The sequence below is a fragment of the Castanea sativa genome, chromosome 10, assembly GCF_040712315.1.
Source record: "Castanea sativa cultivar Marrone di Chiusa Pesio chromosome 10, ASM4071231v1".
NCBI lineage: Eukaryota > Viridiplantae > Streptophyta > Magnoliopsida > Fagales > Fagaceae > Castanea > Castanea sativa.
Genome location: NC_134022.1, coordinates 18549958 through 18564219, shown reverse-complemented (window position 1 = coordinate 18564219; position 14262 = coordinate 18549958). Strand labels below are relative to the sequence as shown.

The 14262-nt window shown below is 33.7% G+C and overlaps 1 protein-coding gene across 1 annotated transcript; it reads right to left on the bottom strand.

The window, feature by feature from the left end:
• Nucleotides 1–10140: 10140 nt before the first annotated feature.
• On the bottom strand, nucleotides 10141–13154 carry LOC142611673 (uncharacterized). The gene is made up of 3 exons (XM_075783774.1): nucleotides 12822–13154; nucleotides 12261–12676; nucleotides 10141–11559 (listed from the first exon to the last, which is right to left on the bottom strand). The coding sequence occupies exons 1-3, from the start codon at nucleotides 12885–12887 to the stop codon at nucleotides 10374–10376; spliced, it is 1668 nt and encodes a 555-aa protein (XP_075639889.1). The 5' UTR covers nucleotides 12888–13154; the 3' UTR covers nucleotides 10141–10373.
• Nucleotides 13155–14262: the final 1108 nt, after the last annotated feature.

Genomic DNA, 14262 nt, shown 5'->3' with positions numbered 1-14262 from the left:
TTTTTGATATCTTGCTTGTAACCCTTAGCTACCGCATCAGTGGTTGTAAAGTCTTGCAAAATACAAAAAGTGCTTAATTTACATATTTTGACCAAAAAAACACTTATATCAGTGGGTGTAAAATTATACATAAATACACAAGTGTTACATTATTTTAGTATTAAAGAAAGATGGATTGATATGGGTGTTTTGTAAAAAAAGAATATAAAAATATTATTTATATAAAATATAGTATATAATAGATAGACTGATGTGGGTGTTTTGTAAAAATGATGATGTAAAATAAAAAAAAAGTAGGTTTTTTTGTCTAAAATAGGCCGAATCTTTTAAAAAAGTGGATTCGGTTGCTCTAGAAAAGGTATCCAGATCAATTTTGTATGTCTAGTTGTGGTAATAGCAGTAGAATTTATTTTAAATGATCCCAGATGATTGTAATGTACTATTAGAAATTCCTTACTATATTAATATGGTGGGGCTATTAAATATTAAACCCATGGAAGTCAATTTGACTTGGGGACCTGTAATGTAAATATTAACTGTTCTAAACACTCTAAACAAGTGCATTTCTTGTATTATGTATTATTAAAATCATTTCTTACTATGAATAATTATTGGATCTGGATTGAGAAAATTTTCACCTCTATGGGAGGAGTCTTCCCTCCTCTCACATGTGCTTGTCAAGAAATTTTCTTATTTTATTTTATTTTTTAAATCTATTTTATTGTTCAATTTTAATATATTATTGAAAAAAAATTATTCAATTTATATACTTTTTTATTATTAATCCATCCATTATAAGAACATATATATTTTTTATGTCATCATAGCTAGTATTGTTACCATAAATTTTTTTTACAAGTTTTTTATCCAAACTAGTTTGAAAAAATTTTCTTCAAACGTGACGATTTATAAAATTATTCATAAATTTTATTTTATCAAGTCATATAACTCATTAAAAAACTATATATAACTAAAAAGTACTTATAAATAGTCTTTTAACCTCCAAGTTGTGGGTTGGAGGAAGTTTTTTCCAAATCAATTTAGAGGTAATCCTTTCCCATACCCAGGCCCCATCCCTCCAAAGTTTAATTCAACAAACTTGAGTTAAGTGGGCCTCTCTAGTCATGACATTAAGATTGAAGAACCAGGCTGTTTTAAGAAACTATGGGCTAACCCAACGTGCCTTCCCTCCTTCCTGCTAAAAGAGTAAAAACTTATAAGGCCTTTGTGATGAGTATTTTTTTGGTTTATTAACAATAAGTGACCAATTTATTCTTTTATCTCTTTGTTTGTTTATCTATACTACTTATTAAAATAGAATCTTTGGTGTCCCTTTTTCATTTGGTAGCAAAAAATAATTCTTTTGTTTAGGGTAAATTTGCTTTTTCCTAAAGGACAAATGAACGAAACATAAGTAAATTCACCGACTCCATATTGATAAGAAAATGTTCATTCCATTATTCTTCCCACAGAAACAAAAGAGTTAGGTCTTGCTATATATCCACATGATAATCACTCCAACAAAATCCAAGAAATTAAACTATTTTGTTTGCCTATGTCTATTAGTAAGTTTAGCACATTCTTGAACCAATATTTGGAGGTAAGAGTCACCATTAGTAAAGTTTAGCGCATTATTTTTCATGAACATTTCTCTTCCCTGGTCTAATGACTAAAGTGTTAGAATTTAAGTGATAGCTCAATAGTAATAGTATTTTTTTGTCATGTATTTGAAGTTCAACCCTTACTTCTCTTCTCTATCACTATTTGTATTACGTCAGAGGATATCATTCTTTCAATTCATATTTGATATATGACTAACAGATTAATATAGTAGTTGATAGTTTTTCAATGACAACTTAGATTGATCAATTGGTATGGATGCAGTCAAGAATTCAAGATATTTACTTATTTAAAGATCACCACGAGTAATTTATTCAATATTTTTTTGAGTAGTGATTACCATACTTACTAGCAAGGACGGACCTAGGTGGGGGCTCTGGTCCCCCTAGGTCCAAAATTTTTTTATAGTTATTATATATCTTATTTTTGTAGTTGGACTCCCTTCCAAAACCTTAGGCCCTCTTTTTTCTTAATAAGTCTATTTAACTTCACTCAAATAGCAACTATCCAACCCAAAAACTTAATTAAAAAAATTCACAATGATGATTGTATTATAGCCACACAAAAACAAAAACAAAAACTATTTTACAACCAAAGAACCAAAAAATCATGGGTTATAGGAGAAGCTAAAGCTAATTACAGTAAACTGGTATAAATACCAATTGACTGTAGTAAATTGTTAAAAATAAAATACAATATTGTATTAAGATTCTATCTATTCCTTCAATTAAAAAAAAAACTCAAATTATTTCTCTTCCTTTATTATTTTAATGAGTTGTTTATATTATTTTAAATGAAATGATAAAAAAAATAGAATATTTGATATTGGGTGTATTGTAAGGTAAGGTGGTAAAATAGATAAAGTAGTTTTTTAAGATGCTAATAGCTAAAATTTTTAGCAATATCACTACGATACTCTTAACTTCAACAAAAAAAAAAAAAATCTAGCCAGCTTAGTATTAAAAAAATATTATTTTGTTTTTGTTTTTGCCTTTGATGGTAAATGATTGCATCTTAATGTATTTAGAAAAACGATTTTGTGTATTTATAATCTTTTAATATTATATAGATGTTTATTTGGAGTTTTTTTTTTTTCTTTATACTCTAACCCCTGCTAGCTTAAAATCTGGAGTGTGTCCATGCTTACTAGTATATATATCTTTTGTACACACTATTACTATTCACATCTTATTATGGATATCTAAAAAAATATATATATATATATATATATATATATATATGTATGTATATAGAAGACACTATTGTGAGTGTAACAACAATTTTTCTAGCTTAAAGCTTATGTACTTTTTACTGATAAAGTACAAGTGTACAACACAATGGCAGTGGTTGGCTACATGTTCTTCTTCCACCTCAGTCCTATGCTCCCCATCTTTACCACTTCTATATATTTTAAAACTTCAAAGTCCAAACATTGTACTTTTTGGTACAGATGGAAGAGGCAAAAAGAAGGGAAAAAAAAAAACCATCCCTTCTTAATATCCATTTGGATCCTACTCACAAGTAAATTAGTCTTTTCTGTAGTCCATTGTTATTCCTACAAATTTGTAAATGTAATATTTCTTGTAAGACATCTGTGAACCATTTACACCTAACCTGCATTAAAAATGCAAGTAAACCAAATTAGTATTTAAACACGATCCTACTCATTCATTAAGGAGAGTAGGGTTTTATCTACAAATTTGTAATGTTATTTCCTATAGGATATTCGTGTACCATTTACACCTAATTTGCACTAAAAATGTAAGTAAGCCAAATTAGTATTTAAACACGATCCTACTCATTCATTAAGGAGAGTAGGGTTTTATCTACAAATTTGTAATCTTATTTCTTGTAGTACATCTGTGAACCATTTAAAATGCAAGTAAACCAAATTAGTATTCAAACACAATCCTACTCATTCACAAAGGAGTGTGCTATATTACTTTTTATTATTTTCTTAAAACCGATGAATTTGACAAATTTTAAAGGTCATCCTTTCATATAATTCCAACTTGGTAAAACTAGGACCTTTGACATGAGGATCATTCAAAATAGGATGCAAAAGGTTAAGACTCAGAGCATTTACATCTGGTCTCTTAAATGTCATATGTTGATATATTTTACCATCAAAATACAAAAACACTCTGTTACCCAGTCTTGTATCCTAAAAAAATTTACAATAGTGCTATAGTAGCATCACAAATTTGTGACCATATTGTAGCACAATTGTAAAAATAAAATATTCTTTTTTACGCAGTCTTTCTTTCTCTCTGACTCACTTGTCTCCCTCTCTCTTTACTCATCCTCTCTCTTCTCTATTTTATCTTTGTCTCCTTCTTCTCTATTTGTTGCCATGGGGGGGGGGGGGGTGGTTGCTATCATGGGGGATGGATTTCTACATCGGCGTGGAGATCGACATTAGAGACCGGCGTTTGGTTTCTTTTGGTTTTTTTGGCTCCTCTCTCTATTCCAATAGTCACATTCCAATCAGTTTCTTTGAGATCGGCATGGTGGTTAGGCTGGTAGTGCGATTGAGATTGACGTTATGGCATGGAGGTCAATGTGGTGGAGATCGGCATGGAGACCAACGTGGAGACCGGCGTGGAGATCGGCATAGAGACCGGTGTTTGGTGGGTTTAGTAGTGGTTACATGGTGGCCAGTTTCTGGGTTTGGTGGCCGGCGTTAGGGTTGTCCATGGGCTGGGTCGAATTGAGTTTGGATCTAACCCGTACCCAAATCAATAGAATCGGGAGATTGAAAAACGAACTCGCGGCCAACCGAATATTCAGTTCTCAATACAATTTTTTTTTAAGAAAAAAATAATAATATTTTTTTACTAACCCATAGACTACAAAAATTAGAGGAGATTTCAAGTAGATTAGAGGATGGATTCATCAAGATATGGAGTTTCAAGTTGATTTTTGAGTCAGCGACAGCGGCAGGAGGCCCAACTTGACGACAGCAACGATATGGAGGCTAGGGTTAGGGGTAGAAATAGAACCCAACTCAGCGACAGGAGATAGCGGCAGCAAGAAGGCTAGGGATAAGGATTTTAGAGAGAGATCAGTGAGTGAGAGATCAGAGAGAGAGAGCTTTTTGGAAACTAAAATGTTTGAGGTGTGTTTTTTGTTTTTGGGAAAGTTGTTGAGGGCTGACTGCTGAGGCGTGTTGTGGCTGAAGGCAAAAGATAGAAGGTAACCTAGGTCAAAGATTCTTTTTAAAATTATGAGCAGTCGGGTCGGTTTAGACGGGTTAGAATTCAAGAGACCCGAAACCGACCTGTAAAACCGAATTTTAAACTTATAAGACCCACACTCGACCCGTCTGAGGATTTGGATCTGCCTGTGGGTCTTCAGGTCGGGCAGTTGGATCGGGTCAACGAGTTGATGGATAGCCCTAGTCGGCTTTTGGTGGGTTTGTCTGTCCTTTGATTCTCACTGTGGCTATGATTGGTGATGCAAACCTCAATCGACACGCTTTGAGACCCAACAAAAATATTGGAATATTTAATACCAAATGATGCGAACCTCAATCGACACGCTTTGAGACCCAACAAAAATATTGGAATACTTGCCCAAGAAAGCTAAAATTCAGATTTTTGATAGAAACCCTGACCCAACGTTTATAATCGAAACGCGAACCAAAGGTATAAATTGACATTGACCCAATGATTATAAAGAATCACGAACCGAAAGTATAAAGTTTGAACGCCACAAGGAATAATCCCTGATAAGTTCACAGTTCTTGAAGAACCAAAAGAGAGCAAAGCCTCACCTTTTCTGAATTTTATTCAATAATATTCTAAAAAACGTTTACAGACTTCAGAGCCTATTTAAGGGCTCCATAAAACTTGACAGACAAGAAAATATATTCTAAAATAACTCCTAATTGATATCTTACCATATCAGGAATCAAGTTTGACCTAATAAGCATTAAATGCACCTAAAAACAAGGAAAATACCTAAAAAACGTACTAAATAATAAAACCCTAAACAAAAGTTGATTTGGTCTGAAATTAGCAGATCCAAAATAGGAAAAAATCTGCCTTAACTGATACAGAGCTGGAAAGTCAATCAGCCATTAATTCATGCCATAAATCACTCCCAATTAAGTCAGATCAGCCCTAAATAGCTTGAATTAAATTTACTACACTTTCATCTTCCTTTGGACCAAGCTTGGAATATCCTGCGTTAGAATCAGCCCAAATCTCTTGAATCAGCCCATAAGTGCTTCTTGGATCTTGCTCTTGTAATAGGCCCAACTAAAACATGCAATGGATCCTTGAATGCTTGTTGATTCTCATCAATTGGTGTTTGGATTGGTTGGTTGGGTTGCTATGGCTTTTTTGGGTTTTTAGTGGGTACTTGGTGGGTTTTGTTTTTTGGGTTTTTTGTTCCGGTGGGATTTTGATGGGCAGAGGGCAGTGGTGGGCATGGTGGTGGCAGCGTGGTGGTGATTGTTTATTTGGTTGTTGAGAAAGTGAGGGAGAGGAATGGACAAATGAGAAATAGATAAATAATTTGTTTATTATTTTATTGTATAATTTATATTATTTTAATTTGTTGTATTGTAAATTAAAAGTTGGGATGTTGAATGTATTGTAAAATGATATAGTACAATAAATAAAATAATTTTTGAAATGATAAAATAAAATAGTCTGAAAATATCAAGGGCCTGTTTGTTATACCATTTCAAATTCACATTTTTACATTTTAAATAACATTACAAACATTTTTGCACAATTTTTTACCCACACGTATTTCAAAAAACTACAAAATTCACATCTCAAACTATTTTACCAAACATCCCTAAATGTGAATGCTCTCATATCTCACTATATTGATCCCAATTCTCAACTACTACAACCCAAAAAACAAAAACAAAAACAAAAAAACCCAAAAAACAAATTGACCTCAACTACTAAAAAAAAATAAAATAAAACATATTCTTTGTACTTATCCTCTGTTTTACGTAGGAACAAATTAAATTAGCTAGTAAATGTGAATGAAATTTGTCAAATTCTTTCGATGGCTATTTGGTTTTGACAAGACTCTAGCTAAAGCCATTAAGAACCAAATTCTGATTTGTGAGAGAGAGAGCCACATGATAGCATCACATGCTATTACTGACATCATCATATCTGGCCACGACTACCCCTCTTTCCAATGTTCCCAACATTCAAACATCACGTGTAATTTTTCCCAAAACCCCTATTCTCCTTTCTTTACCAATATCAAACCCACACACCCCCCAAGTTTACTAATCTATCCTTAAGTTTTCTTCTTTGGATGCTTGTGTTTACAAAACATGGGGTATTACTGTCACTCTATATAAGGAATAATTGCAAAATGTGTAAATTCACAGTACCAATTTTGTGGATTAAATTTAAAAAAAAAAAAAAAAAAAAAGAGATGCTTCAAGTCCAAAGCCTCTGACCATAGAATAAAGTAAAAACAAAAATTGTTGTCCTCGTGAGTAACACCTTTTCTTTCGCCACAAGATATTCTTGAAAAGGGAACTACAAAATTTAAATAGTGCAGCAATCATATACATTAACCTATTAAAAGCAAAAAATAGTATTATTTTGTCAGAGATGTATAATTGAAAATTACTGAAAATTAATTCTGGCTCCAATTCCCCCTATTGCCAATTTGCCAGAGCTTAAAAAAAGAAAAAAAAAAAAAAGATGAAGACGTGCGAGGCTTGTTTCAGTTTTATACACTTTCCCATCATTTTGCGGCCCTTCCAGGCTTTCACCACTTTTAAGTCTTAGTTTAAATCTTTTTTTCTTTTTTTCTTTTTTTAAATTTTAATGCTAGTCTTTCTTTTTTTGCTGTATTTATAGTCTTTTAGTATAATCAGAAGCTGTGCATGTATTAGGCAAGCAGAGCTAAAAATACATTACATACAGCTGGTGTTTGCCTCAGTTTAAAATCGGAATTATTCACAGAAAGTCCATACAGAAATCTTCAAGTTTGACAAAAATTTTCTAGTGAAAGTGGGGTTGTGGCTGTGAGACATACAACAATGCTGCTAGCAGAGAAGTGGGCTGTCATTATTAGAACATGGGGTGTTTTGCATTTCATTATTCATCTCTGTGGAAAACAAGTTAAGAGAAACGTGGACAGACAAAAAAAAAACACACAATTTTTCATGACATTAAACTTAAGTAGAGTATATTTTATTGTGAAAACTTAAGAAGCTTACAAAAAGTATAAGATATTTTCGTTGATTAATTACCATACTGGTGGTTGTGGATTCTCCATTGATTGGTCATAATAATTAATAATTTAACCTCCCAGATAAAACGTCATACCACTTGAAAATCGAGCAACAGATGAGAATTACCATAAGTCTATCTCAAGCTAATTATATGTTACAACAAAGTAGAATCGATTAAGTACAAGGTTCAATGCTCATCGATAATAGAGGATTATCATATTATTATAGCAAGGCCCTCTCTATGTACCAAACCGCTTGAGTTCTATAGTTTACTCATGAATGGAATTTTTTTTTTTTTATTAGAACTTGCTTAAAGAAGTCCTGAAAAGAAAAGGAGCAAACATAATCATTCAGTAGCGTGGAAGCATAAAGTCCAGAGTCCGATTCGTAAAAGAGGGCTTAAATCACTTGCAATGGAAGAAAAGTTACAAAATTTTAGGGCTAAAGATAGCTACTATTTGAGTGAATTGTAAGATTAGATTAAAGCCCCTTTTTCTGGACTAATTTCTGGACTAAGCAAAATGATATGGATAAAGAAATATAAAAAAAATTAAAAGAACTCAACTTAATTTGTACAAATGTCTGTTTTCAAAAAAAAAAAAAATTGTACAAATGTCTTTAATTGCTCAATAAAATAATTCCAACACATATTTGGCAAATTAATGTATTGATACATTGGCTAAGTTTTTGTCACCCAATTTTTTGACCATGCTAATTTTGTTAACTCACTGACTATAGTGGAGAACTTGCTAGTTTTTTATAAGACCGAGTTTTATTGTAATAGACTTATTCGTAGTTAATATTATTTCAATGCTAGTTTACCAAAAATTTTTTTAAAAAAAATGTCTTTTTAATTGAGGATGGAGAAGCCGCAAGGCCCGCAACTACAACTACATTCTCTCCCTCCACAATTCCCTCTCTCATTCTCAAAACATTTAAACACGTCAGGGTCTTGCTACTTTGCACTTGATATTGCTTAACATAAGTACTTGCTTTCATTAACCAAGCAACTCATACAATTTTGGGGTGTTTGGGAGAAAAGTTTGAATTATGTTATTTAGGTGTTTTTAATATAGATGTAGGTGAAAAAATGTGTAAAAAAATGTATAATATTATTTAAAATATGAAAAAATATATTAAAAATAACCTACCATACACCCCTATAACGCTTTAAATTTACCTTTAAAAAATTCAATATTTTCTGGCAACAATGGCATACCCTTTAGCAAAGTGACAACTGGGATCAGTAACACAATCATGCAACCTTTTCATAGCTCAGAAAACACAGGCTTTCCCTTTGAACCGAAGCCATGCCCTAAAAACCAATTTGACATTATTAGTCTTGGGAGGTTGAAACCCTCATTGATTTCTTCCAACAACCCCCTTTAAGGGCCTCATGAATTATTCTAGGACCTAGGCAAGAGAATCCTAGATAATAATAAAAATCATAAAATATTGTCCAAGGCATAGACACAAATTAATAGCCCTTCCCTTCTATACCATGCTGAGCATAATTATTTTGGATTCTTGTACACTGCTTACTCATTTTTACCTATTTTAACCATTTTAGTGTTGGCAAACAGTGCATAAAGGAAGCAAACCCCAAAGCAGTTATGATTCAAAGCAAAGGTTGATTTGACATCTCCTTTCTAAACCCATGTGTATTATTGTATTGAGTGTAAGATTAGACCTTTCCCTTGTTTGCATATTAGCCAGAGTACCAGAACCAGACCTGAAAAATCGAAGAAAAAAAAAACTGACAAACCCTTTTCCTCCATGGGTGACTTCACAATGTCCTTTGAGCAGTTTCCACCAGTGGAATCCTGCCACGACTTCATAAGATGCACGCAAAGCCATAACATCAAGAATCAAAAGGGTGCTCCCATTAATAACAATGGCAATTGCTCTTTCTTTTCCAGTTTCCACTACGATTCTTTCACCGTATTAAACTATAACCAATGGAGTGCAAGAAGCAATACTTTTGGTGGAGGTAGAAAACAAAATTAAATCTAGTGGAATGTCAGAAATGTCAGTTTCTTGGATAAGCTAACCAGAGAAAAATTAAATGAGACCACATAGGACATTAGAGAGAAGCCAAGGCCATCTTCTGTTTCTCACTTTCTGTCACTCTCTGAGCCACAACATTTACAACAACAATAGTGTCCCACCATCTTTCCAACACAAAGTTGCTAACCGTTAATGGCCCAGATTTTTTTATGGTCCAAAATTGTTTCCCAAATAATAAATATGAAAGCAAAGCGAAAAAAAAAGGAAAAAAAAAGAAAATGACATTCAAATTTAAGCTAAATAAAGCATACGCTGCTGCATAACCAAAAGTAGATAATCCGGTACTGAAAAATTCTGTACATGTAGTAGAAAAGGAAAATAAGAAAAAGGGTGACAAAATTTTCCGGCCAGTCCTAAATTTATCTTTTTTTGTACAAACAGAGAAAAAATGGACCAGAGATTAATCCCAATACCGGTGTAACATCTCAAAGAACATAGAATTTTCTACCCCCCACCAATCCAATCAGCAACTCAATGCCTCATACTTCACAGTAATTGGGCGGTTAAATCCAACTTGTGAAAGCAAATTCCCAACCACAGCAAGGTCCCGGCAAAACACCCCTTGGAAAACTGAATTATTCTTTTCTGATTCCAATTTTGCCTCTTGGGCTTGCTGGACTTGGATTGCCACAGCTACTTGTGCTTGTGCTACTTGTAATGCAGCTGCGGCTTTCTTTCTTTGCTTTTCAGCGGCTTCCTCATCCATAATGGTAGACATTACACTGGTGTAACCCTTTTGGAGCAATCTGTATAGCAACAAAGCAGACATCTTTGATCGGTCTTTAACTGAATCAAGATCACCATCACTAGCAAGTTCACACCTTTCAATAAAGTTTGTGGCTTTATCTGGCTTGTGCTTCAAACACAGCAACAGATGTGCTCTCTCTAACTCAGACCTTGAACACCCACGTCTCAAACCAATTAATGCATAATAATCCACATTCCCAGTCTCCCCAGAAGCAACTCTTTGCTTAAGTTCTTGAATCTTTGTAGTGAGTGCACACAGCTTCCCAGGAATCTCTCTGTACCTCATGTTGTGTCTCTTCCAAGCTGGCCCTGGAAGCTTCCTATCCCTCAAAACTGAATTGTACAAAAGCTTAAGATGTTCTAAATCATGCAAACAATCCGGCAAGCATCGAATTGTTTCTAATAGAGATGCTCTTGTATCAAGAGCTTGAATGCAAGCTGGGTCTAATGCCAAAGTCCTATTACAATCAGCTATAGACTCAGCAATTCTACCAGCTGCTCTGTATGCTGAGGCTCGGTGCATGTAGCATTCAGCTAAGAACCCTTGTGGGGCACCACGGCGACCATCAACAATCTTGGTGAAGTGGCGGATGGCCTCAGAGTAGAGGCCAGCATCAAGGGCTGCAAGCGCAGCCGTCTTGCGGCGTAAGAGGAGCTTAATTTGGGCAAGGAGTTGGTTCACACTCTCTGGATCAATTGGGTTGCGCGGGGGCGTGCTGGGAGCATTGGTGATTGTGATATCACCGGAAACAGGCACATTGGAGAAGGAAAAGCTGTCATCAGACCAGCAAATGCTCTCGCGGCGGAATGCAGCCGAGGCAAGGCGCTTGCCGGTCTGAAGAAGAGCCATTGCATCCTCCATTAGGCCTAGATGGCAACAAGCTTGCCCAAGAATCAAGTACCTGTGATTAACAATTGCGTATAGACCAAGTTACTATCAAATTCAAAAGGTGTTTCAATGATCTATATTTTCAATCAATAGAATTATTTTCACAATTTCTACGCCAAAATGTTTTGTACACATCTCTCATCCACATACAGTGAATATCAGTGATATAAATTAACAATGTGTCCATTGATAAAGGGTATACAAGAAGCATCTTTCCATTTTATTTATTCAGGATGGTGGTTAACAATCTTGGAAACTTAAATTAAGGGAAACAGCTACTATTACGAGATATAGTACTATTAAAAATCGCCAGCGAATATTTATCATGTTTATTTTTTATTCTTTATTTCGAGAAAGCTATCATGTTTAATTAGTTGTCATTTTTCTCTCTGGACAATTTTGTAACATTCAACCACAAACTCTTTTTATAAAAAGTTCTCAAACCCATTGAAAAAAAACGCATCCTATTAAGGAAATTTTAGAACATTGCATATGAATGAAGAAAAAGCCAGAGATATTGGCTTTATTGATAACAATATTAAAGTCCATTAAAGGTTCAAAAAGCTAGAAATTTTCATAATAGCCGGCTGTTCATTTACTCAAACCAATAGTTACGTTTCAATATTATATACCAAATAGTAATCATAAAAAGAAGAACCAAAACAAAAGGACAATTTCAAAAATTATAACAAATAGAAAAGAGAAGAATATTACCTCCATTGCCCTTCCTTGTCGCAATTTTTACTGAGCCCAGCCATGACTTTCTTCTTCAAGTCCGAGACAGAAAAGCACTTGAAACTCGGGTCCCGACCAGGTGAGTAAGAGGACGAGTTACCAGACCCAAGAAGCTTGACTCGCTCCCTTGAAAGATGCTGAGACGAGCTCTCAGATGAGAGAGAGCCCGAGTCATCACTAGCCATTTTAAGACTAGGAATATAGTCTTGTAGCATATCTGCCACGTCCTTGAACCGCTTCAGATATAGCAAAGCCCTGGCTTTGAGTTCCAAAGCTTGCTCAAACCTCGGAGACAGAGCTAAAGCCGAGTCTAAAAGGCTCAGTGCTGAAGCTATCTCACTTTGTTCTTGGGACCCCATTAGATTGCGAGCATCTTTAATGTACTTCTCCACCATCTATATATTAGTGCATGTAAAAAGCCATGGTTACCTTATAGTAAAAATGCAAAAAGACCCAACAAAGACTTAAACTTAAAAAGAGATCAGAAGCAGTGTGTGTGTGTGTGTGTGTGTGTGTTTGAGTAGTTTTTCTTTGTTTTACCTTTCTGTTAGTAAGCCACCAATGTTTCTTTTCGCTACTAGTTAGGCCTGGAGAAGTAACAGCCATTGTTGCTCTTCTTGTTATTGTTTTTGTAGAAGAAAAAGACGAAGAAGAAGAAGAATGAACCCCTTCTCTTTCTTTTTTCTCTGATGGGGAATATCACATTTTTCTCTTTGCTCTAATAAAGGAGAGAGAGAGAGAGAGATATATATATATATAGGGGAAAAAACTAAGAGAAAGAGAGGGAAAAGAAAATTTTGGAAGAGAGAAGTGAGGTAGTGAGGAAGATATGAGAGAGAGTGAGAGAAGAATGGGGGATTTAAAATGAGTGTTGAAGATTTTCAAGTGTTATAAATAATAAGGGAAGGTGATGGAGAGAACAAAGGAGCTAAATAAAAGATAAATTGCCAGCTTTGACCCTCACTGAAAGCTTTCATCCTTCAACTTCATAGCTGGCACCACACCATATAGATTCTCTCTCTCTCTCTCTCTCTCTCTACCAAGTTATGCTGCCTATCAGGCTAGGCCTATATGGGACAATTAGTCTATTACCGTTTTTTTTTGGGAATAAGTCTATTACATTATTAATTACCAAAAATAAAATTAGCTTCCCACAAATTATAAATGTATACAATATTTTGTGGCATTATTAATACAAATTATTGTGATAGGTATATCAAAAAAATGAGGTTAATAATAACTTAAAATATTTATTTATTTTCCCTTCAAATATATATTTATTTATTTTATGTTGAAGTGATACCAATTATGTATATATAAAAAATGCTTAAAATATTACAAATTTGACTATGTATTCAATATATACGACAATAAATATGATTAGTGAATTTCTGCCACCAAATAAATAAATTTTTGTAAAATTTTTATACTAAAATTTGTAGTATACGTAACATCACATTTATAATTATTAGGTATTTGAGCATATGGTATTATCATCAATAATAGTTTATAAGGAAAAAAGTTTGTAAACTTCAAAGTTATTAGTATCTCTAATTTCACTCTATATTTATTATGTGTTGGAATATTTTGTGTTACCATTTGCAATAGTTTTATGAAAAAAAACAGGTTTATATCTTTTTTTTTATATATACAAGATAAAATTCTACTCTAACCTAATCTAAGGTCTCGTTTGGGAGGAGGGAATGGAATAAAATAAAATGGAAATGAATGAAAAATAATAATTTTAGAATATTCATCCCTTCCCTTATTTGGGAGTTTTAATGGAGGGAATGGAAAGTTCATTCCCTTATTTGAGAATTTAAGTGGGAGGGAATATAATGAGTAGGAGGGAACACTCATTCCTCTATATTCCCTTAAAACTTCAAATTTTGATTCCCCTTGAAATTGGGAGGAATTTGAGAGAATGAAATTAGATTTAATGAATTTTTTACTAAAACTCCCAAAATACCCCTATATATTC

What these genes read in the sequence shown, in the direction of transcription:
- LOC142611673 (XM_075783774.1), bottom strand. Translation starts at nt 12,887, where the DNA reads ATGGCTGTTACTTCTCCAGGCCTAACTAGTAGCGAAAAGAAACATTGG. An exon ending in GGTGGCTTACTAACAGAAAG is followed by an intron (nt 12,677 to 12,821) that starts GTAAAACAAAGA and finishes ACTAATATATAG; the next exon opens with ATGGTGGAGAAGTACATTAA. An exon ending in GACAAGGAAGGGCAATGGAG is followed by an intron (nt 11,560 to 12,260) that starts GTAATATTCTTC and finishes TGTTAATCACAG; the next exon opens with GTACTTGATTCTTGGGCAAG.